Below are 25,991 nucleotides of genomic sequence, written 5' to 3'. Positions count from 1 at the left end.
GAGGAGCCTGGGGGGCTACTGTCTATAGGGTCACAAAGAGTCGGACATGACTGAATGACTTAGCATGCACCCGTCTGGGTTATCTAACTGCTTCTTATTTGTCAAAGTTACCTGCCAGTGTCTCTTCTGTATGGGCACTGGTCTAGAGTAAGTCGTAGCTGAGTGATTTAAGGGGATGGTTCACATTGAGAGTGGTGGATTAGAAAGACCATGTGGTCAGATGGACCTCATTCGGTTCCAAAACTTTCTAGTTTCTTCTTCTTAAACAAACCACTTAGCACTTTTCAGCTGAGACTTCTCTCAGCATCAAACATATCTAGCTCTTAGAGTGATATGAAAATTAACTACATAATTCTAGTCATTAATTTTGGCCTCTTTGGTTCATTGTAGAACATGGCCTGGTCTATCAGTTCAGTTCAGTTCAGTTGCTCAGTTGTGTCCAACTCTTTGTGACCCCATGAATCGCAGCATGCCAGGCCTCCCTATCCATCACCAACTCCCAGAGTTTATTCAAACTCACGTCCATTGAGTCAGTGATGCCATCCAGACATCTCATCCTCTGTCATCCCATTCTCCTCCTGCCCTCAATCCCTCCCAGCATCAGAGTCTTTTCAGATGAGTCGACTGTTCGCATGAGGTGGCCAAAGTATTGGAGTTTCAGCTTTAGCATCATTCCTTCCAAAGAACACCCAGGACTGATCTCCTTTAGAAAGAACTGGTTGGATCTCCTTGCTGTCCAAGGGACTCTCAAGAGTCTTCTCCAACACCACAGTTCAAAAGCATCAATTCTTCAGCGCTCAGCTTTCTTCACAGTCCAACTCTCACATCCATACATGACCACTGGAAAAACCATAACCTTGACTAGACGGACCTTAGTCAGCAAAGTAATGTCTCTGCTTTTGAATATGCTATCTAGGTTGGTCATAACTTTTCTTCCAAGGAGTAAGCATCTTTTAATTTCATGGCTGCAATCACCATCTGCAGTGAATTTGGAGCCCCCAAAAATAAAATCTGACACTGTTTCCACTGTTTCCCCATCTATTTCCCATGAAGTGATGGGACCAGATGCCATGATCTTCGTTTTCTGAATGTTGAGCTTTAAGCTAACTTTTTCACTCTCTTCTTTCACTTTCATCAAGAGGCTCTTTAGTTCCTCTTCACTTTCTGCCATAAGGGTGATGTCATCTGCATATCTGAGGTTATTGATATTTCTCCCAGCAATCTTGATTCCAGCTTGTGCTTCTTCCAGCCCAGCATTTCTCATGATGTACTCTGCATAGAAGTTAAATAAGCAGGGTGACAATATACAGCCTTGACGCACTCCTTTTCCTATTTGGAACCCGTCTGTTGTTAGCACAAAAAAGCAACTGTCAAATGAACTGAATGAATGGCTCAGTTCAGTTTAGTTCAGTCACTCAGTCGTGTCCAACTCTTTGTGACCCCATGAACTGCAGCACGCCAGGCCTCCCTGTCCATCACCAATTGCAGGAGTCTACCCAAACCCATGTCCATTGAGTCAGTGATGCCATCCAACCATCTCATCCTCTGTTGTCCCCTTCTCCTCCTGCCCTCCATCTTTCCCAGCATCAGGGTCTTTTCCAATTAGTCAGCTCTTCGCATCAGGTGGCCAAAGTACTGGAATTTCAGCTTAAACATCAATCCTTCCAATGAACACCCAGGACTGATCTCCTTTAGGATGGACTGATTGTGTTGCAGGAAGAAGGACCCCTTCCAGGGCCCGAAACTGGGCTCTTGTCTAACACTTGGAAATTAATTGTCTGAGGAGACACATGTGCTGACAAAGCAAGAGATTTTATTGGGAAAGGGCACCTGGGTGGAGAGCAGTAGGGTAAGGGAACCCAGGAGAACTGCTCTGTCTCATGGCTTGCAGTCTCAGGTTTTACGGTGATGGAATGAGTTTCCAGGTTGTCCTTAGCCAATCACTCTGACTCAGAGTCCTTCCTGGTGGTGCATGCCTTGTTCAGCCAAGATGGATGCAGACAGAAGGATTCTGGGAGGTGGTTGGACAGGCGGTGTCTCCTTTTGACCTTTCCCAAACTCTTCTAGTTGGTGGAGGCTTATTAGTTCCCTGTTCCTCACCAGGACCTCTGTCGTAAAACAACTCATGCAAATGGTTACTATGGTGCCTGGCCAGGGTGGGCGATTTCAATCAGTGTGCTTCCCCTAACAGTTGGATCTCCTTGCAGTCCAAGGGATTCTCAAGAGTCTTCTCCAATACCATGGTTTAAAACCATCAATTCTTTGGTGCTCAGCTTTCTTTATAGTCCACCTCTCACATCCATACATGACTACTGGAAAAACCATAGACTTGACCAGATGAACCTTTGTTGGCAAATTAATGTCTCTGCTTTTCAATATGCTGTCTAGGTTGGTCATAACTTTCCTTCCAAGGAGTAAGTGTCTTTTAATTTCATGGCTGCAATCACCATCTGCAGTGATTTTGGAGCCCAGAAAAAAAAAGTCAGCTACTCTTTCCACTGTTTCCCCATCTATTTCCCATGAAGAGATGGGACTGGATGCTATGATCTTCATTTTCTGAATGTTGAGCTTTAAGCCAACTTTTTCACTCTCCACTTTCACTTTCATCAAGAGACTCTTTAGTTCCTCTTCACTTTTTGCCATAAGGGTAATGTCATCTGCATATCTGAGGTTATTGATATTTCTCCTGGCAATCTTGATTCCAGCTTGTGCTTCCTCCAGTCCAGCGTTTCTCATGGTGTACTCTGCATAGAAGTTAAATAAGCAGGGTGACAATATACAGCCTTGACGTACTCCTTTTCCTATTTGGAACCAGTCTGTTGTTGCTTCCTGACCTGCATACAGGTTTCTCAAGAGGGAGTTCAGATGGTCTGGTATTCCATCTCTTTCATAATTTTCCACAGTTTATTGTGATCCACACAGTCAAAGGCTTTGGCACAGTCAATCAAGCAGAAATAGATGTTTTTCTGGAACTCTCTTGCTTTTTCAATGATCCAGAGGATGTTGGCAATTTGATCTCTGGCTCAGCTAGGAGGCTTTTAGCTACAAGTGGTAGAAAACCCAACTCAAATGCTCTTCAAAATGAATAAATATATAGAATAACATATTGGCAATGATTAATTAATGGTTGAATTGATAGCCCTCAGTTTTTTAATTTAAAAAATTTCTTTTTTATAATTCTCTTTGAGTTTCAGGGATAGAAAGGCACTGCAGTGTAATAAGGAGGGATGTGTAAATATCCCTAGGACTGAAGGGGCAATGGAGGAAACGGTTACTAAACCAGAACAGAGTAACTGTCAGTTGGTCTCAATAAAAGGGGTCAGAGTGGGAGATGTTCCCATTGGGGGACATTTGGCAATGTCTGGAAACATTTTAGGTAGTCATGACTTGTGAGATGTTATTGACATCTGGTGGGTAAAGGCCAGGGATGCCATTAAACAGATCCATACAATGAAGTATTATCCTGCCCAAAATGTCAATAGTGTCAAGACTGAGAAACCCTATACCAGAGAAAGCAATGTGAAAACAGAGGGCTGCTGAAAGTCTGGCCTTTGCATGTAACTCCAAGCAACCAGAGACAGGGAGCAAGATGGGGCAAAAGACACCCTCCCTGTCTCCCGCTGGCCCATATTCCAAGGGCTCCCACTGAGTTGTTATTCAGTCGCTCAGTCATGTCCGACTCTGTAACCCGATGGACCCCACTTAGCAATCTCATTTTTGTAGTTCAGTGATTGTTTAACTAGTTTTGGTGGCCTTTGAAAGTCCATCCAATGATAAAGACAGAAAGTAGTATATCATCGTCATCATATGACTTTTCTCTTTAGTTTTACATAAGCATTAATAAATTACTTTCACTTCATTAAGAAAACAATCATTTGAGACTGTCCTATGTAAAGAAATGAAAGACTTATCCTTCACTGAGTTTTGCCACTTTGGCCTCTGATTGGTATGTTTGAGAATTAGATGTGGGTTTGTTTTTTTTTTCCAATAGGGGCTTTTTTTCCCTTTAAGTAAGTATGGAGTAAATTTTGTGTAGTTTATTACAGTTATTACCTGAGCTTGTCATTTATCAATAATTAGTTAGAAAAAGTGAAAATGGAAAATATGGATATTCACTCCTTTCTTACTTCTGGCATTTTTGAAGGTGTTCACTCTGTTTTCTGGGTCTTCCCCGGTGACTCAGTGGTAAAGAATCTGCTACAATGCAGGAGACTCAGGTTTGATCCCTGGGTGAGAAAGAAAGATCCCTTGGAGAAGGAAATGGCAACTCATTCCAGTATTCTTGCCTGGGATATCCCTTGCACAGAGAAACCTGGCAGGCTACAGTCCATGGAGTCACAAAGAGTCAGACATGACAGCGATTAACAATGATAACCACAGACTCTGCTGTCTGAGACATTCCACTTCAGGGTGTTTCATTTGGAGGACAGCTTGAAAGTAGGTGCTCTGAAACTTAAAGTAACTCAAGACTTTGTGGCCCTTGCCTAAGTAGTAAAGCCATGCCATGTAGAATGATCAGCAGGACTGCAGCCATGTAGACATTCAAGGTTCTTTTAAGGGAGATTCAAAATAAAAGCGAACTTATGAGTGAAGTAAGAAGCCTAATTTGTGCTTCTGAACATTAGCTTCTTGTTTGCTCCTTTTTAGAATTTTTGCTATTAGATATATTTATTTACAGCTAAATGAATGAAGTCACGTAGCACATTGTAAACAAATATGGACATATTTATCAAATTGTATCTGTGAAATGTCTAGGAGATTTGTAATTATTTTATCTTAAAATTCAAACCCAGACAACCGCTCGCTTCATGCAGTTCTAATAAGCTGGTAGCAGCAATGAACAGAAGGTACAGTCTGGGAGACCCTGATAACTCACTTAGGAGTTCCCCCCACACCCCCCCCCTCCCCCCCCCCGCCATACCTACAGTGATAGAAATGACACATGCAGCCTGTGGAAGTAAAAAAAGCCGCACCGACAGATGCATCCTGGACCTAGAATACGTGTGTAGAAATAGAAATCTGGAAGATTTGCAGTAAATTTTTTTTGTTGCTCCACCTGAATTTCTGTGTGAAGCTATAGTAGTTTTGAGGGTTTTTTTTTTTTTTTTAAAACTAAATGAATAACAGGGTATTAACTATAGATCACGAAAACATGAAGGAAGTATGCAGAGGTTCATTTAGCGTGCTGTTCATTCCTCAGCTGAAAGAGCAAGGTCTCTGTTTTGTTTTTGACATGCCAATGACTTGAAATTAAGATCTGAATATCAAAAAGGAAATTAGAATTTCAGGAGATAAACCAAAATGACTAAAACGCCGAGAGAGAAAAAAAGTGTTCCTTTTAAATTCTATGACTGTCCTTCTATTTTCAGCCTCCCTGTGGTCTGGCAACAAAATCCTTCAGAAAGTATCGATAGCTGCATGTAAGCATCCGATATAACGAGCCACAATTTTTTCCTAAAGAGAATATATTCAAAATGTTTTCAAAACTTCTTTAAGAAGGGAGGTAGATAGTGTAAACCTTGAAGGCCTTGAAGTGAGAATCCTGAGAGGGAATACCTCCTGCAGGCAGCCCACATGAGTCACCAGAGAGATCTGGTAAGAGAATATTTCACTGGGGAAGTAGACATCCAAAATTTACCCCCACTCCCTCATGCTTTTGCAATGGAAACATTCCTTTGAACAACCAGGAAATACCTTGACTTTATCTTCAGTGCTTTCCAATGAAGTAACATACCAATGACACCCACGGATATTCCCTCACTCCCCTGCCACTCCAGGGCAACACCTCTTGTCACACTGCACATAACTTTCCAGTGTCTTCTATATATGCCTGCGTCTCGGCATATATAGAAGATATATATGCAAATAATGCACCATACACAATATTTGTTGAGTGGGGATATTACTCTACATTCCAAGTTATCTGAGGCTATTCCCTGTGGTGAACGTGCTGATAACTTTCTGCTATTATACATCTGTTTGTCCAGTCACCTCTTAGCACACCTTCTGGCTCCCATGGCACACACAATCACAGCTTATCTCTTAACCATACATTGTAGCTCAACACAGTTTTATCTCTGAAACTACATACTGTAGCAGATGTATCTTTCATTATGCCTTTGCCCTTTTTACTCATCTTCCTGGACAGGGAATCCTAAAAGTGGCAGTCTTGGTAAGCATGGTAATGAATCACAGGTCCTACAACACATCTGCTCTCCTTCCAGACCATATGAAAGTGCTTGCTATAAAAGTGATGGACTTCCTAAGCTTTTGGTTCATCTCCTGTGGCACACTCCACTGGGTATTCAGATTCTATCTGATTCTCTGTGTGGCTCTGTGGCATTGGGAGCTTAGGGAACCAGCACATACATACTGATACGTCTGCTATTGCCTTTGCTGTGAGTGATAAAGGTCTTTGACGAAGTCTCGAGTCTAGCAACCACAGGACTGCAGAAGGCTACCTATTCACTTGTTTAGTTGTTTCATTCAGCGTTCTACTGCTTTCAGCCTCCCTCCACTCTGTCAAACTTATTTAAGTGGTGTAAAGTATCCAGAGTTGTGAGCCCATACATCTGCCCAAATATACAGGTATTCTCTTCCTCCCTTCCCTCCCTCCTGGCTTCCTATCAGTTATATCTTTCTATCTATCAATATCCATCTCTATCTAATTATCTGTTATATACCATGTTTTTTTCATCTATTTAACAAATATTTACTGAGTGCCTCCTTTGTTTCAGGCATGGTTGCACCTTCTGCAAATTCAGCAGCAAATACAACAAGCTAAAATCTCTCACCATTGAATCTTTATCTTCCTCTTTATTTGAAAAAAATATTAAAAATAGATGTCAATGAATACGTACAAATAGCACAATCCTTAATAGATACAGGTAAAGATGAGATGAAAATGAAAGAGAAAAAGGGTAAAGACTAAAGCAATGCTGAGGGGTGAAATTAATATAAAAGACTAAACATACTTGTTTTTGCTCTGAATTTGGCTGAAAATTTCCAAGTTCTCTGGCTATGAGAAAGTTTCCAGGAACAGTTACATCTTTCAAGAAGGTCCAATGGTCAGGCACATAGTTATTTTCCCTCTGAGATTGCCTCAGAGTTGAAAAATGTTCTGCTATTCTGTGGGACCATCTAATCACAGGGACCATGGGTATAAGTCACCGAATAAGTGCTCATCTAAGCCATGCTCATTTCCTGCACTTAGGCTCTTCGCGGTGCTGTTTGTTCTTAGCCGCTCAGTCATGTCTGACTCTTTGCAACACCATGGACTGTAGCCCGCCAGGCTCCTCTGTTCAAGGGATTCTCCAGGCAAGAATACTGGAGTGGGTTGCCATGCCCTCCTCCAGGGGATCTTCCCAACCCAGGAATTGAACTGGGGTCTCCTGCGTTGCAGGCGGATTCTTAAATTGATCTATTGTACTCTGTAGCTTGTGCGTCTTCACTCTCGTGCTGTTCTATATGTTATAATATACAAATGCAGAGACCTATGAAGGTGAAAAGTGATAATGACTCTGAGGGATAAAAAATGGGGCTTTGGATAGCTCCCTGTATGTGTAAAAAATTCATAATAATTCCTTCCCTTGTCCTTCATGGTACCCAAATTCTATCATTTCAGTTCCTTAAGATGTTTACTTGTTCTTTAAGACATCCTTCATATATTAGACTCTTGCAATAAGGGTTGCTCAGCATGTTACTTGTTAATAAAAGACATCTACTTTTGTTTTAATGCTTATTTAAAAAGAAATTGGGATTTAGTGCTTGTCGGCACTAATGGAATCAATGGTACTTTAATATGTGTTAATGGTACTTCAGTTCCCTTAACGGCAGAAAACAGTTGAGGTTATTAACCCAACACACTGTTGTTCCAAATGAAAGAGAAAGCATGTGGAATCTAGAAAAGGCAAAGATGGCACAAGATTACGCCAGTGTGAGGCCATCTGAACCTAAATGAAATGTATACAGTTTTCTTCTTTGATGTGTTTTAGTCCAAAGAACAGACAAAATTGTAACGGCAGGTGTTGGCGAGGATCTCATGCATCTTGTTGAATTCGAAGGTAAAAGAACTTGCTTAATGCTTCTCCTTATGAAATTTCAGTGAGACGCTGTCTGTCAACTGCTAGCTTTAGGAAGGAGTTTTCCTCCCTATTGATGTAAATATCTTTAAAAGACCATGTGAATAAGAGCGCAATAAGGAAAAATGTATTATAAAAGAGCAGAGAAGTGCACTGCACTGGATTAGACTTTAGCTCATCATATTAAACTCAACAAAATAAGCAGGCAAATGAATGGTTGAGGCCTTATCTTGTATACCTTGCTTTTGAACCTTCAAGTCTCCCTTTAGCTTGCACCCGTATCAAGATACATCTTTTAGTGTTCATTTCTGGATACATATATTACATCTGATGGAAGATTTTATAATTTAGACACTGCATGTTGTTAAGTCAAAGGCTAGAAATATTGTTTTAAGAAAGGACATGATTACCTTCCAAAAGAAAGAGCTACTTTCCCAATAGCTATCTATATCAAATGATGTTTAATATTTCCTGACATGGCTAATCCTTAGCTTTTTTTAAAGTCTGGTGGAAATTTTCTGCTGTTAAAAGATTGGTCAAGCATTTTGAATTAGTAGAGAATATTGAAATATTTTGCGTAGTTATTAGAAAATATCTATTCTGTTCATCTTTCCTTAACATTTGTAGTATTCTTCTTTGGGATAGACTATAATAGACTTAAATCCCTGGCTCAAAGAAAAAGTCACTTGAATTCTCATACAATTGATTTTTAAACTTTTACTTAATAATTTATGGACTCTAAAAAGATCATCTCTGAAATAAAACCTTTCTCTAGTCTTGTATAGACTGGATAATTTTTGGCATTTTTGGAAACTGAGAGGATGTCTAATGATTAAATGTTTGAAATACAAAATTAGAAATCAGGAAACTTAAGGTATTATCTCAGCTCTACACACTGTGGTGTCAGATACTGTGCATTGCTGAGTTGTTACAAAACCCAATAAGGCAATTTTAAGAAAGTGCTTTGTACTTTTTGGAAGAAAGGTTTTATATCAATATAAAGCATTAATACAAGTCGCTTGAAGTGCCGTTGCCTGAAATCTGGGAGTCAATAGTGTATTCTCTCTATTGCTAGTGTCTAGTTATATAAAACACTCTAGGATTACACTGTCAATTTAATATCCATGCAGGGTTTTTGTTAATGCACACTCTAAAAGGGGATGCTAAACAATGAGATCAATGAACTATTAGAAATCACTCTGCATGTGGGCAACATTTCTTCCTGTATCATCCTTCCTGGTTTTCTAAAGAAGTATTTTCCTACCTTGAATTTCAACAGGTTATATTTACATTCACATCACAGAGACAATCATAGTGTTTAAAACTTTTTTCTCTTTTGAAGAACAATGGAAAACAAAAATCAGTGGTTTTGGATATTTCACAAAAGATGCCAATAATTCCCTTGTGAAGCTGTACCAGACTGCTGGACACAAGTCAACTGAATTAAGTCAATAATGCCACAGCCTCGTATCCAGAAAGATTGGACTGCTTAGAAGGCAGGTTTATATATAACATGATTTCTGCCAAAAGACTGGAGCTATTTTCAAGTTTTAAGAAAATGTATTTCAGGTAGCATTCTTAGCATTTTAACATGGGGCCATTTTCTTCTGTGTTTTCTTCAGGGTGATTAGTTATCATCCTACAAAATGAGAATTCAGGGCACATGTCAAACTTTCAAGGAGGGACGCTGGGAGGTGATAATGCCCAAAGATAAATTGGAAAGATACCATAGGTATTAGCCTGTGTAAATGCTGCTTTCAATTTGTGTAGCAGCCACTGTAGCACTTTCAGAAGAAGATAATGAATTAAATGTAATTCTTGGCTGTCTCCTGAAGTCCTAACAAGGACCAAATAGCTGAATCCAAACTGATTTGAAACCTATCCTGGAACCATTCCATAGAAGCCTCACTTTCATTCTATAATTGGGCCAAGACAAGCTTTAATATAGCTTAATTTCTACCCTTGAAAGCACTGACAAGAATGGCTCTTGAATTATAGCAAAATCTCATGTGTTTTCTTGTTCTATGAAGGACTCAACAAATGCCAAGACTTGTCCTTGGTTCTCATTTCTTAAGTGGGACTATGTTTATATTTTAATCCAAAGGGGCACTGCTATTACATGACGGTTCCTTTTTTTTTTTTAATCTGTTAACCAACATAATAATGACAGTATAAATCAGCTGACTTATTAAACAGTTCTCTAGGCTGGCCTTAAGAAAATGTTGGTTTTGACAAACATTTCAGTCATTCAACATGACTTCACCTGATACAGTCTGGTATTTTGAAAGGTATAAATAAGACATTTCTCCTCTTAAGGAGCTCAAAATAAAGTTAGATGGAGGAAGTGGACAGTAAAACTGAAACACTTGAATATTAATATAAAAAACTCAGATTTTATCATATGAAATTCATTTTAAGTGGAGAAAATGCTGCAGCTTTAAAAAATTTTTTTCTGTGTGACCTTCCAATATTAGCTATTGCTCAGAATATATTGGAAAGGAGTTTGCAATGAGGAAAAGTTCTGAGGTTGAGTTAAGAAAGGCTTAGCTTCTTTGGACTATGCAAGCTGATATTTTCTAAATTCAATTTGTATTTTAATTCATGCTTTGCAGGGCTTTTCAAAAGTTGGTTCAACCAACCAGTAAATCAAAAAAGATTCATTAAAGCTTTTCACTGCAAGGCACTGTTTATAAAGAACTAAGTAGATAGCATCATTTAGGTCTGAATGCCCTACGGAGAGAGTCAGCCCAGCCAAGGTTTTCTAGAAGAGGCAGGGTGACTCAGAGCTTCCTCTTCTACAACCAAGATGTCAGAGCAACTCCACTTCCATGAGGACACTCAGGTGACTGCTTTACTCTTTTTGAAGCTCTCGCTGATCAGGAGACAACAATCTTAAATTTCTGTATCTGATCTCTTGCCTCCAGTTTGCAATTCACCCTCTTGACTGTCTCTATAACCAGTCTCCAGGTTCTACCCAACTCTGATTGTTTTGTCAACCTGTTTTCAGGGTTATTCCCGGTTTTTGTGGGATTTCCAGTTTTTAGTCTGTGTGGGAGTTTCTCTCACATTGTACTCTAGACATGTTTGGTTCAAACCCTCCATGTTTGACACGCTTCCTAGTACCAGGTGGACTTTTTTTTTTTAATTAATTTATTTTTTATTGAAGGATAATTGCTTTACAGGATTTTGCTGTTTTCTGTCAAACCTCAACATGAATCAGCCATAGATATACATATGTCCCCTCCCTTTTGAAACTCCCTCCTCTCTCCCTCCCCATCCCACCCCTCTAGGTGGATACAGAGCCCCTGTTTGAGTTTCCAGAGCCCTACAGCAAATTCCCTTTGGCTATCTATTTTACATATGGTAATGTAAGTTTCTTTGTTGCTCCGACTTTTGAGACTCTGCAGAATTCAGACCCAGGAGCATGGTTGCTAATTAAGAGGTGAATCTCTCTTGTGAGCACTGACCCTGAGGGGCTGGGCTTACCCCCATGGCTCACCAGTAAAAGAATCTGCCTGCAATGCAGGAGACACAAGAGATGTGGGCTCTATCCCTGGGAGGGGAAGATCTCCTGGAGGAGGAAATGCAACCCACTCCAGTGTTCTTGCCTGGAAAATCCCAAGGACAGAGGAGCCTGGCAGGCTATAGTCCATAGTGTCTTAAAGAGTCAGATACAACTGAGTGCGCACACACACACATACACACACACACATGCACACACACACACACACACACACACACACACACATTGAGGGGTTGGCTGAGCTGCCACCAACCACTGTATAGAGGTCAGGATCCTGGATCCTTTTGGAAGGGAAGGAAAGTTGTACCTCCTCCTCATTTGCCAGAGGGCCTAGCATGCTCTTATTTGTGTGGCTTCTGCAGAATTAATATAAATCAGATAGCATTCTTTCTGTTAAGTCTCTTACAACCAAATACTTAAGACAATATAAATCCAGAGCTTTTCTGGATTTAAAGAAATGGGGTCATTTTAAGAAGAAGGAAAATTATTGCCTCAGGAAAAACAAAGTGAAAAAAAAAAGCAATGAGATCTGAACAGTAGTAAATTTATTATTTTATTCAATGAGAGAGAAGACAAAAAATTCTTATGCACTTAATGACTTCCTATAAGTGGAGTTTTATTTATTTATTTTTGTACTTGGTCTCTGCTTGTGGTTTGGAACTTTTCATTACAAAATTTTGAATAAAATGTTTCCTATTTTAAAAAAAGAATGTCTTTGCATTAACAAAAGGTATGCTGTAGAAAATAACTTGACAGAGATGGAGTCCAGCCAAAAGCAGAGTTGGTTGGGAAAACCTGGGGTCAAGCATCAGATTGGCATGTAGTCTTGACAGCAGGTCAGTAAATAGGAATTCACACAAGGAAGCACCAAGAGTCCCAGAGGGAGATTCAGGATACTAAAGCCAAGGTCTTCAGCTGAATTAATAATCAAGTGGAAATTCAGGTGTCATGAAAAAGAACAGGGCTTTCAGGCAAGGTGTTTCTTAACAAATTTCTTCAGTATCAGCCAGCTTCCACTGGTCCAGTCTAATTTGTAAACAGATAAACCAGTGGTGTCTTCAGGGTAGCTGAGGCTTCTGACACAATCTCTGTGACAAAATTTCATTATGCGAGGATACGAAGAGAAATATGCACATAAAAACTAGTCAAATAAGTCCATACATCTAAAAGACATTCTGTGTTGCTTGTAATCTATGTTTCACATGTGTGAGAAAGCCTCCCTTCAACAAGAAAAAAATTGTTTAAAACTGGATATTCATTCCAAAGGATGAAGATCCTATATCTTTTGTGCTTCCCTCTTACATTACCTATCAAACAGCAGATAAAGTCATGCGCAAGGTTTGGGGAGAGTCCCCAGTGAGGGCTACTGTGAAGACAAATGGTTAATGTCTGTTCTCCCAGCTGCTCAGTTAATTACTGTAATAGAAAACATCTTGAGGGAAAACACTGCATACAGTTATTAGCAATTAACCCACAACTCTAAAAATCACAATTCTTACTAATAATAGAACATTGCCCAGCCAGCCTAATTAGAATCTCTACACAAGAGTCTTATGTCTTCAGAAAATATAAAATCTTGTAGGTTACTACTATTTAAAATGCAAATAGGAATTTGGGGTGATGAAGATGACATTGAGACATGCAGAATGGAGTGGAATAGATAGAAATGGAAGGTGCATGATTTATGTGGTGATAAGCTAATTTCAAGACATGCAAATGACTCAGATATACTAGCCAAAAGACCTTCCCTCTGAGTATTTACTACAGTTACAGGACCTGGTGGTAGTAGAGGTTGATGGTGGGTTTTGTTGCTGTTTAATCGCTTGGTTGTGTCCAAATCTCTGTGACCCTCTGAAGAGTAGCATGTCAGTCTTCCCTGTCCTTCATTATCTCCTTGAGTTTGCTCAAATCATGTCCACTGAGTCGGTGATGCCATCCAACCATCTCATCCTCTGTTGTCCTCTTCTCCCCCTATCCTTAATTTTTTCCAGCATCAGGGTCAAAGTCCTCGATCATGTTCAACTCTTTGAGACTCCATGGACTGTAGCCCACCAGGCTCCTCTGTCCACAGGATTCTCCAGGCAAGAATATTGGAGTGGGTTGCCATGTCCTCCTCCAGGGGTAAAGAAGGTAAGATAAAATAATGCAGGGCAGAAGAAATCCATGAACGAAAGTAGACAGATGTGGCATTGCTCTGTTTTTCTTTGAAACATGGATTTTTCTTAGACACAGCTGGTCATGAAGCTCCAGTGCTTTTTCTCCCATTTGGATATTTTTCATCTACTGTTCCCCATTATTATTGACCTCACTCAATGCTTACCCGTCTTCTTGCCTTTCTAGAACAGACTACATTTATCGTTGTCTCAAAATCTTAAAACTTGCTATCGCTTCTGTCTGGAATATTGGTCCCTTGGATTTGATATGACTGTCTCCTTCTAAGAATTCGGATATATACTTAGAAAAGGTCTGATCACAATACACAATAGCCTGTTTCTTTCTCTTTTTTCATTCTCCTATTTTTCCATACACACATCTCAGTCTGATAGAGTAGCCTATTTTTTTTAAGATTTGTTAATTTATTTTTGGCTGTGGTGAGTCTTTGTGGCCTCATGTGGGCTTTTGCTTGGGCTTCTCATTATGGTGGCTTCTCTTGTTGCAGAGCACAGGCTGTAGGTGTGAGGGTTTCCCAGCTCACAGGCCCAGGATTTGTGGGTCCCAGGCTCTAGAGCACAGCCTCAGTAGCTGTGGCTAACAAGCTTAGTTGCCCCAAGAAATGTGGGATCTTCCTGGACCAGGGATTGAACCAGTGTCCCTTGCATTGCAAGGCAATTCTTAACCACTGGACCACCAGAGAAGCCCCTATTATTTCATAATTTATCATATTAGGCTGTATTTATTGACTTCCTTCCTGTTTTGGATCTGTTATACCTGATTCCCCAAAGCTTCCTTTCCACTCTGCCTTCTGTAGTTGTTTCACAAATCTGCATCAGTATTTGCATTATTTTACATACGGCATATTGCTTGCAACTACACCAAATTACAAAGGTCCATCTAGTCAAAGCTATGTTTTTTCCAGTAGTCATGTATGGATGTGAGAGCTGGACAACAAAAAGAGCTGAACACTGAAGAATTGATGCCTTCAAACTGCGATGTTGGAGAAGACTCTTGAGAGTCCCTTGGACTGCAAGGAGATCAAACTGTTTAATCCTAAAAGAAATTAACCCTGAATATTCATTGGAAGGACTGTTGCTCAAGCTGAAGTTTCAATACTTTGGCCATCTGATGCAAAAGCCGACTCATTGGAAATGACCCCATGCTGAGAAAGATTGAAGGCAGGAGAAGAAGGGGACAACAGAGGATGAGATAGTTGGATGGCATGACCAACTCAATGGACATGAGTTTGAGGAAACTCCAGGGGATGGTGAAGGATAGGGAAGCCTGGTGCTGCAGTCCATGGGGTTGCAAAGAGTCAGACATGACTGAGCAAAGAAACAACAACAACACACCAATTATGTCTTAGGCTATTTACTTTCCTCAATAAACATTTTTTTCCCATTTAATAATTTTCTCATGTTTTTTCTCACTTATCAGTAGTTCTTTTTTTTCTTTCCTCAAGGGCTCTAATGCCTAGAAATAATTTCTGTAACTCCCAAGCACATTAAATGACCTTCCTTTCCTTTTATCTCCCACAGATTTTTTCCTAGACTCTCTACCTCCAGACTGTAGGATGTTTTTTAATTCTGGTTCACAGTTTTCGTTGTAAAACTTCCCTTTGTCACTTTCATGGAAATACTCTTTACCATACTTTCTGGTTTCTATATTTTCCTCTCTCAGTTCATGTCCTCATTTTGCTGGACTATATCCTCCATTAGCTTCCTATGAAACTATATGTGAGTGGTTAGTTTTTTTGATATTTTGTATGTCTGAAAGTTCCTTCTCTTAAACTTGATTGACAGTTTAGATGAGTATGGAATTCTATGTTGAAAACTTTCCCTCAAAACTTTGAAGTTGGGCTTCTCTGGCGGTCGAGTGGTTAAGAATCCACCTGCCAAAGCAGGGGACATGGGTTCAATCCCTGCTCAAGGAAGATCCCACACGCACAAAGCAACGGAGCCTGTGTGTCACAACTATTGAGGCTGTGCTCTAGAGCCCATGTGCCACAGCCACTGAAGCCCACGCATCCAAAGCCTGTTTGTGACTCCTACCTACCAGTGTGATTGATAACCCTGCATCAGGCTTCTGTCTTCCACACTCTACTTGAAATAGTTGATCATTTTTCTCCTCTCTCATTCATACTGGAGGATAACATCTTAAAACATTCTTTACTCTTCATTTAGTAAAGTGTGGGGAAGGAAAAGATATAAAACTGTGTGATCAATTTACTGTATTAAACTGAAATGCTTTTTTTCAGGACACAGCATCTCTTTTTTAAACTGGTTGCTATATTTATCTAAAACAGGGGTTTTTAAACTTTACTGTGCATCAGAGTCATTTGAAGGGCTTGTTAAAATGCTGTGCCCTTCGTCCAGACTGGTTGTTTCAGTTGTTAAGGGATAGTCTGAGAATTGTTTTCGACAGAGTCCCAAACAGTGCTGAAGCTGCTGACTTGGGAACCACACTTTGACAAATACCAATTTACATGCATGACTTTCATTTTAATTAACTCTGGTTCTAGTCTTTCATATGCAGAGGTATGTGCATGCCTAACTCCTGTTCATCCTTTATCACCTACTCCATATACACCCTCTGGAAGGTTTTTCAGGCCATATAGAAAACATACCCTGCCTTCATCCTCTATATTTTATTTCTACTTGTTACACTAATCACATTGGACAAGTCACATGTCTGACTTCCATAGAAGAGAGTAAACTCTTTGTGCATGTAGCTCCTGGCTTATTATTTATTTACATTCTTCCTCCTCCTCCTCCACTTTCTTCTCTCACCTACATCCCAGCCTCATCCTCTTACTCTTTCCCCTGCTTCTCCTTCTTCATTGCTATTTCTGGACTTATTGCCTCACATATAGAGACATGATGAACTGGAGTTATGTTACCACATGTAGTCGATACATAGGACGTAAGTTCAAAATAATTTGTCTCAGAAATTGGGAATGTCTTAATTCACTCATCAGTGTGTCATGTAACCCATGGCAGGCACGCTCTTGAAGTCAGGCATGCAGATTACAGCAGCTTTACTCAAAGTAGCTGATCTGTGACCTCTTCATTACCTGGTCCCAAGGATGATAAGGAGCTTACCTCAGAAGGAAATCAATGGACTGGTTACTTCATTGGTAAAGTCTTGCCATTAAAAAATGTCAGCTGAACTAAGTGGTGCGCTCCGTGATGTAGCCTGCTTTCATTCCGGGAAAAACTTCTGGTCTGGTCAGCGACCAGTGTGAAACACGCTGCAGCCTGGCACTGTTCCGCAAACTACATTTGAAAAAGCTGGGCTATAATTCACATGTCACAAAATTTATACTTTTAATAAGTGTACAACTCAGCGCTTTTTTGTATTTTCACAAAGTTATACAACTATCACCACTACCTCATTTCAGAGTGTTTTCATTATCTCACAAAGAAACCCTATACCCTTCAACTCCCCATTTCCCACTTTCTCCCAGCTCCTCTTAACCACTAATTCACTTTCTGTTGCTATGGATTTGTTTGTTCTGTATGATTCCATAGAAATAGAATCATTAAATATGTGGGCTGTTGTATCTGTTTTCTTTCACTTAGCATAAGGTTTTCAAGGTTCATCCATATTTTAGCATGTATCAATACTTCATTCCTTTTTATGACTGAATAATATTATAATGTACTGACATGGCACATTTTGTCTATCTGTTCATCAACTAATGGTCATTTAGATTCTATTTGGGGGCTTTTTATAAATAACACTGTTACAAATATTCTTGTACAAGTGTTTGTGTGGACATGTGTTTTTCATCCTTGTACAGTGTAGTTGCTGGCTCATACGGCATGTGTGTGCCTGCATGCAAAGGTAGTCTCTTCAGTCGTGTCCAACTCTTTGTGACCCCATGGACTATAGCCCACCAGGCTCCTCTGTCCGTGGAATTCTCCAGGCAAGATTACTGGAGGGGTTGTCATGCCCTCCCCCATGGGATCTTCCTGACCCAGGGGTCAAACTTGCATCTCTTATGTCTCCTGCATTGGCAGGGAGTTCTTTACCACTAGTGTCACCTAGGAAGCCCGGGTCAAGTGGTTACTCTATGTTGAATGTTTGGAGGAACTACCAAACTATTTCCAAAGTGGCTTCATGAGTTTACATTCCAACAACGTTATTTACCAACAACGGGGTTTTAGTTGGTGGTGTGGGTTTTAGTTTCTTCACATCATTGTCAACCCTTTTTTGATTGTAACCATCTTAATAGGAGTGAAGTTGTACCTCATTGTGTTTTGAATTGCATTTCCCTAGTGGCTAATGATGTTGAGCATCTTTTTCACTGTGCTTATTGAGTATTTATGTATCTTCTTTGACAAATGTCTTTTCAAGTCATTTTTCCATTTTTATTGTTGAGTGGTAAGTATTATAAACATTGGACACTAGTCCCTTATCAGATATGTGATTTGTAAATACTTTTTCTCATTCTGGGAGTTGTCTTTTCACTTTATTGATAGTGTGCTGACTGCGCTTTAGATATCAGAGTGACATAACTGAAGCTGCCTGACTCTTAAGCAACAGAAAACACATAGTCAACGGACTTCCCTTGTGGTTCTGTGCCTAAACTCTGCTCTCCCAATGCAGGGAGCCTCAGTTTGATCCCTAGTTAGGGAACTAGATCCCAAGTGCTGCCAAAAAAAGATCACACAACCAAAAACAAACACAAGACATGCGCACACACACTGAAAGTTACAGAAAAGATTCCAGACGCAAGTATGTACTGTGTTTGTATGAAAATGGAAGATAATGAACTTTTAAATACACTAGCTTGGGGGTGGTGATTTGGAGTCTCAGATACGACTAGGGCTTATTCTTCTAGAGAACAACCGATGCTTCCTATCTTCTTCTGCTGCTGCTGCTGCTAAGTTGCTTCAGTCGTGTGCGACTCTGTGAGACCCCATAGGCGGCAGCCCACCAGGCTCCGCCGTCCCTGGGATTCTCCGGGCAAGAACACTGGAGTGGTTTGCCATTTCCTTCTCCAGTGCATCTTCTTCAGGTGGGGTTTAAATGGATAGGACTAAGACCATATTAGGTATGATAATTTTTCCTTAGGTGGATATTTTTCCTTATTTACACTGATGTTCATTAGTTATTACTTTGCTCACTTATTCACTCTTGTGAAATCCCCCTCTTTTATCCATATTGAGTTGGAGAGGGATGGTAAATTCTATACTATCAATACTTGATTTTGGTCTTTCCTGGGCAAAAATGCTTCATTTATAAAAGGTAAGCTAAAGGCACAGTATGAGTAGCTTATTGCAGTTGGAGCCTAAATAATTGGGTCCACTATGAAGCACACATCAGGCTGTGCTGCTCCATCTGTGCATCTTTAGGATCAGATCTGTTCAACATTCTTAGGACTAGTTGTGCTTACAACTAACCATTGTAGAAGCATTGATAGTGGCTTTGTTAGGATTTGATCAGTTACCCAAGACATTCAGACATAAAAAATTGGAATTCAGAATAAAAGCTACCAGGGAAGGAATTTTGGTGTTCACTTTTTCTTCTTTACAGGAAAAAAAAAAAAAAAAGTGGAAAAGTGGGCCTTATGCAAATAATAGCAAGGAACATTTTTATGTACAAAAATTAGCTTTAATTCACCCCAAATAGTCAAAGCCATCATAAAAAAGAATAAAGGCTTCACATTTCCTGACTTTAAAACATATTGCAAAGCAACAGTAATGAAGATGATATGATTTTGTCAAAAAAAACAAAACAAAACAAAACAAAAACCAGATACACAGACAAATGTAATAAGATAGAGAGAACCTAGATATAAAACTCTTGCATATATGGCCAAACTATTTTGACAAGGATGTCACAGCTACATAACGGGGAAAAGGCAGTCTCTTCAACAAATGCTGCTGGGAAAACTGAACATCCATATGCAAAAGACTGAAGCTAAACACTTACCTTACACCATATACAAAAATTCATTCAAAATGGATTAAAGATCTAAACATACGACCTAAAACTATAAAAGTCCATGAAGAAAACAAAGGAGAAAAGCTTTAGGACATTAGATTTGGCAGTGATTTCTTGGGCATGACACCAACAGCACAGGCAACAAAAGCAAAAATAGATGAATGGGACTACATCAAAATTAAGAACTTCTGTGCATCAAAGGAAACAATCTATAGAGTGAAAGGCAACCTATGGAATGAGTGGAAATCTTTGCAAGTCATATAACTGAGAAGGGGTTACTATCTAAAATAAATAAGAAACTTCTACAATTCAACAACAAAAGCCAAATTGCTAGATCAAAAAATGGACAAAGGAATTAATAGACAATTCCTTAAATAAGGTATACAAATGGCTAACAAACACATGAAAAAGTGCTGAGCATCACTAATTGTAAGATAAATGGAATAAAACTTATAATGAGGTATCATCTCATACCCATTAGGGTGGTGCCTATCAAAAGAATAGAAAATAACAAGTGTTTAGAAGGATGCAGAGAAATTGGAACTCTTGTGCACTGTTGGTGAAAGTATAAAATGTACAGAAATTATGTATAAAAGTACAGAGGTTCCCTCAAAATAAAAAACAAAATTATCATATAATTCAGCAATCACACTTCTGAGTATATAGCTGGAAAGATTTAAAGCAGGTGGTTGTAGAGATATTTATACACCTATGTTCATTGCAACATTATTCGTAATAGCCAAGAGGTGGAAGCAACCCAAATGTCCATCAACAGATAAACAAAATGTGGTATATACATACAATGGAATATTATGCAGCCTTATAAAAGAAGGAAATTTGTCATATGCTACAGCATGGATGAACCCTGATGACACTATGCTAAGTGAAATAAGCCAGTCATAAAAGATATGATTCTACTCATGAAGTGTCTAAAGTAGTCAACATCATAGAAACAAAGTAGAAAGTTGTTTGGTAACAGCTAAGCAGAGAGAGGAAGGGGGAATTAGTGTTTAATGGGAATAGAGTTTCAGTTTTGCAAGATGAAAAAGTTTTAGCGATATTGCATAAAAATGTGAATATACTTAACACTACAGTAAACTTAATGTTACATGCTTTAAAACACACACACACACACATGAATTAGCTGTGCAAAGTATGGTTTCCAAAAAAGTACAAGTTAAATGTATCTTCTAATTGTGTCCTATCTCATAAATATACATAATTCTAGAGTTGGTAATTCTATTATAACTTACATCAAACTGGTCAAGTCTTAATGCCAATGAGTAGCACAGTACTGAGAAATTATGTATTAATCAGTAGACAGGGATCTTAGGATTTTTATGCTAAATTTATCACTTTCCTAAAAAAGAGAGCTATTGGCATGTACAGACAAAATTAGTGGCAGATGAAACCAAAGCGAGAATGATTATTCACATCTTGGTGTGGCAATTCCAAGTTGGTTCCTGGGTGAGTCTCATTCTATTTTGCCTGACGTCAAGGTTTCATTGTACATGGCTCATTAGTGCTTGTAGGCATTTCTATAATGGCAATTTATTACACTTTTAGGTGACAGAATCTGTCCTTTGAAGAATTGCTTTCTGACTTCCTCTTCTTTCAACCCACAACACCTGCCAGATGAAGTGGCCCGCTCTCTTTTCCTGTCCCCATACAGACGCTGGAAGTTTCTGTGTGCAGGAGAGCAGGGCTGAAGAGCTTTGGCAGGAAGGTTTTTGCAGCAGCCTGCCTGTCGAATTGCATGGATCAACAATTTCTCAATTAGAAGAAGATAGACGAGAAGATAAAGTATGCAGTGACTGTAAAGCTTCAAGCAGCAGCTGAGGAAGATTTTGGAACATCTGGTTGGAATCTATTTCTTTTTAGGTAAGCATTCCTTTTTACAACCAGCATACATAAAGCATGAAATTGGCTTACTCCGCCTCCTCCTAACAAGGGAGAAGCTAGTTATATTTATTACTCCTTTGACGCAGCTCTGGAGAGAGTGGGGTAGCATGTGGCATTCCCACGGGAGGTCCCCTCAAATCCTTTGGATTCTTCTCAGAGAACATTCGTCTGCTTGATAAATCCATTTTTAAGAACCTATTCAGGTTGACAATGTAAAGACCATTCACAAAAATAAAACCCAATTCATGATGTTTCTGGTTTTTTTCTCCATGAAATTTATGTCTGAACAAGGGGTAACATCAACACAAAACTTCTCTCTCTCTTAATTTAAAAAAATCATGCTTTGTGTATATGCCTCATTCTCTTGCTTTATTAATTTAAAATTTTCTTTCACTTGGACAATAAATGCTGAATGAATTGTTTGTATCTGGCTTCATTTTGTTTATTCATAGCATCCCCAAACCACCAAACTGCTTTGCTCTTTTACTATGTATGACTGTAACAACAAGTTTCACAATTCACCCTCTTTTTACAGAACAAAATAACTAACTAATCAAACCAAATCACCAATTATTTTTAACTTGTATGAATAGATTGCAAAAGGAGAGCTGAGTTCAAATTAGGGCTTCCCAGTTCATGGAAAGTTTTAAATCCTTTTGCTGGAAGAGTATATTTCATTTAATGAGAATTGCTTACATGGCTATATTGTTATCCATGCTAAAATAATTTGAAATCAATTTCACTTTTTGAAATATGCACTAACCACATTTAGCATCACATCCAAAGTGCTTTAAATGTTCATCTATAATAAACATAGCTTTAAATTAAGGTGCATAAAAGGAAACTCCTAATTTGGGATTTTCAATTTACTGATTCACTTCCCCCTTACCCAAATTAAACATGACCTTTACTAAACAGCCATGCAATCAGATAATTTACATATATTTCTGTATTTCCCCATTATTCTTTAGCTCTTAAAATAATTCTGGGTTTCAGCTGTGGCTTACATAAAATTTAGCCTTGTGATAAAGAAGGTCTATTATTTATGCAAGGCCTCTGTAACATAAAGAAAGAAAATGATTAGAAACTTTTTACACTCCAGGAGGGAATGAGATTAGTTGAAGATAGAGCCCTGAAGTGTAAAAACTAGTCCAGAAGCAAAGAAAGGCTTAGCAGATCACAGAAATTTCAGGGCACAGTTAATCTATACTGTCATCTTTAGGTATGCTATACATTTTCATTAAAACAATTAAGATCAAACTGTATTGAAATAACCTGAATTCTTTGGGTTTCATCTAAAGACAAACTAGAAATTGAATCAATGGAAAGAATTAATCTTTTCACCTCTGCTTACATTGAGAAGGGAAGAAAACAGTCTCACCTTATGTAGTCAGTACACACAGTTCAGGAGTCACGATTACTGTGAATTACCAGTTTCCTTTTCTTCCTTTCTGCCCTCCCCCTGCCCTGCTTGCCTTTGGTCATTTCACTGTTCATTAGCACCTCACTAGAAGAAGGACAACAAGATGAAGAGGAGGTGAAATTAGGCATTCAACTTTGTTACCTGGTTACAAAGGTGACAAAGAGGTTTAGGAAAAGTTAAAACTAAGAGTTAAAAATAGATGTTAAAATTATCAATGTGTTTCAGCAACCCATGCTGGGCAGCCATTATCAGAACTAATTAAGAGTTAGCCAAGTGACAATGCATTTGTACAACAGATGTCAGCACTTTCCCTAAGTCTGCCCTGTGATTGGAAAAGGTTTGATTCATACAAAAGTAGTATTTAGGAACAAAAAAGAAAGAACAAATCCTTGTTTTATAAAGTAAAGGGGTTCAAATAAAGATTTCTATTGTGCAAATTGTCCCAAAATTCTGTTTGTTAAAGCCATCTGTCAAATATTGAGACATCATCTAGTTGTATATTTGATTTTTCACTTTGAGTTAAATAAAAGAAGTAAAAAATATGAATATGTCTAAAAGAAATAGAAAAGACTGCAAGGTAGTGTGAATTCCAATGCCACAAGTCAAGGACAAAGTCATCGAATGTGAAATAACTCAGGAGTGTAATGGTTCTATCCCACCCTAATTTTTTTCTTTCTTTTCATAGAAACCCCAGAAGTTTGCTCCTCAGTCTCTCCTGTATATGCCCAATTGCTTCTTTAGTTGCAGAAAAAGCAGAAGGGAAAGAAGGGAGAACAAAGGCTCAGAAAACTGAATTGAAGAGCCAGATGGTTAACTCAACTAGGAAGGGCAAAGGGAAACCCCAAACACCATTTGCGGAAGATCTTTTTCGGACTCATAGGACCGAGCAAATCAGGTGGTACCACTTTAAATGTTTGACTATGAATGAGTCATTGGAGAGCTACTTTTGGTTAAGTTTAGGAATCAGAGAAATAAGTTCTCTCTCTGCAGATTGATCCGATTCCTGCAGTGCTGAACTGCAGATTGTGGCTTCGGAGCCGGGCTGTCCTTGTTGGAGGGCACAATGCACCATAGATTTTTATTTTCTAGAACAGACTCCAGAGGTTTGTGGCCTTCCAGACAGCAGCTGGCGCCGGGCAGAGGCATCGCTTCGGGCCGGAGCTGCTGGCGACCGCGCGGCGCTTGGCTGTGCGTCCCAGGCAGGCGGGCCAGCACCGCAGCCGGAGCCTCCGGTTCCGAGCAGACACTGTTCCCTTCTGGAAGGGCTCTGGGGGCTCGCAATGGACTGCTCCTCAGCAAATCTGTGGGAAGAGAAGCTCGTGTGAAGGAAAAGTGGGGGTAGGTTTGGAAAAGGGTTGGCTTCTCCTTATAACTCTGGTGCCTGAATTGGGTGAGATAGATGGGGACCAAATAAAAGGAAGGGAGATGATCCCATCTGGAGTGACGAGGATTTCTGGATGAGCCGACGGTGTCCTGCAACTGTCAATTTGGCAGGAGATTTGACTCAGTCAATTGCTCTTCGGTTCCCACTTCAAACACACATAACCCCCACTCCCACCCCCTGCCCCTAGCCTGTGTTCTGAGACTCCAGAGACTCGGGTTTGGAGCGGAGCGAGAAAGAATCAAAAGTCAGCTTTCCTTTAGTCTCTGCTGGTGGCAGATTATATCTGGCTTGGTTTTGAGCAGGTTGGTTTGTGAGGGGTTCGAACCGCTTCGCGTCTTTGGAGAGGTTTCGGTGTGTGTCTTGCATGTGTAGGTAGGAAGAGGTAGGGAGCGGGGTAAGGCGAGATGATTAAGCAGAGCCCCCTAAATCTCATTTTAATTGCGCCCCCAGCGTCCTGCCGCGCTCCGCACCTCCTCCAGGCGGCACAGGGTGGAGAGGAGGGAGTGAGAAGGGCGAGGGGCGCAGGGCCGCTCAACAGCTAGCCTAGCCAAGGTGGCAGCGGGACTGTCTCTTTAAGCGCTCCGGAGGGGCCGGGCCCGGAGAGCAGCGAGCGCGTTTCCATGGCACCGAGGCTGCGGGGGCTGCGGGGCCGCGGGGCTAGCAGGTTCCCAGTCGCTCCGGTCGGAGCAAGGGCGCCCATCTCTGCGGCCCGAGCGTCACCCAGGCGTTCCGCCCGCGCGCTCCTCCTCGTCAGTGATGCCTAGTGGGGCCGAGCTGCTGCCGCGCCCTCCGCAGGGAGACGCATCTCACCGGGCCCGCGAGCCCCGCACACCAACTTCTGCCCTGCGAGCTCAACTTCTGCACTGGGCTCGGACTTGCGGAGCCGGAGTGGCGCGCGGCGCGCAGCAGGGGTGGCGGCTGGAGCCGCTCCACCCCGCGGAGATGACCTGGCGACTGTGGCTCTGGTGCTTCTGCGCTTGGGTGGCCGCCGGCTGGCCGCCAGGCAGCGCCCTTCAGCTCCGGCCAGGCATGTAAGTGTAGCCCGCGCGCTCCGGGATGTGTGGGGAGAGTCGGCCCCGTGTGCCTCCGCCCACTCCTAACCTGCTGCCGTCCCTGTGGCTGGAGCTGTTTTCTCCGGGTAGGGGTGGAGGGCGGCAGTGGCGGGCAGGCACCGGGCGATGGTCCCAGAGCTGTCCCAGGCCGAGCGAGGCGGGAACGCTGTCCCCTGCGCGTCCTCGGGGCAGAGACCCGGACCAGGGTGCTTCCTACCTGACTTACTTTCTCAGCGCCAGACAGGATTTCTCCCTAGGTGTGTGTGTGTGAATGTCCTTTTTGGAAGAGTAGTTGGCTAATGACAAGTTCCACTCTTTGAATGGGTTTTGAACGAAATCCTGTTGAACAGCGCGTTACTTGACATGTCCTTCCTAGAGACCAGAGTTTATGTAATAGCCAGTCTTTTTTTTTTTTTTTTTTTTTAAAGAAGTATCTCTGAGTCCGAAGGAGTGGATTATTCCACAGGTTTGTTGAGAGGCGAACCCTTTGATGGCGAATGACTTTCGCCAAAGTGAGGAG

General features: G+C 40.6%; 1 protein-coding gene across 1 annotated transcript; it reads left to right on the top strand.

The window, feature by feature from the left end:
- LOC108636358 lies at positions 21,133 to 25,454 on the top strand. The gene is made up of 3 exons (XM_018050274.1): positions 21,133 to 21,177; positions 24,125 to 24,338; positions 24,997 to 25,454. The coding sequence occupies exons 1-3, from the start codon at positions 21,133 to 21,135 to the stop codon at positions 25,452 to 25,454; spliced, it is 717 nt and encodes a 238-aa protein (XP_017905763.1).

The sequence above is a fragment of the Capra hircus genome, chromosome 1 (assembly GCF_001704415.2).
Source record: "Capra hircus breed San Clemente chromosome 1, ASM170441v1, whole genome shotgun sequence".
Taxonomy (NCBI): Eukaryota; Metazoa; Chordata; class Mammalia; order Artiodactyla; family Bovidae; genus Capra; species Capra hircus.
Note: the sequence above shows the minus strand (reverse complement) of the source record. Positions and strands in the feature narration are given on the sequence as shown.

What these genes read in the sequence shown, in the direction of transcription:
- LOC108636358 (XM_018050274.1), top strand. Translation starts at nt 21,133, where the DNA reads ATGATTATTCACATCTTGGTGTGGCAATTCCAAGTTGGTTCCTGG. An exon ending in AATTCCAAGTTGGTTCCTGG is followed by an intron (nt 21,178 to 24,124) that starts GTGAGTCTCATT and finishes TTTATTTTCTAG; the next exon opens with AACAGACTCCAGAGGTTTGT. An exon ending in GACTGCTCCTCAGCAAATCT is followed by an intron (nt 24,339 to 24,996) that starts GTGGGAAGAGAA and finishes TGTCTCTTTAAG; the next exon opens with CGCTCCGGAGGGGCCGGGCC.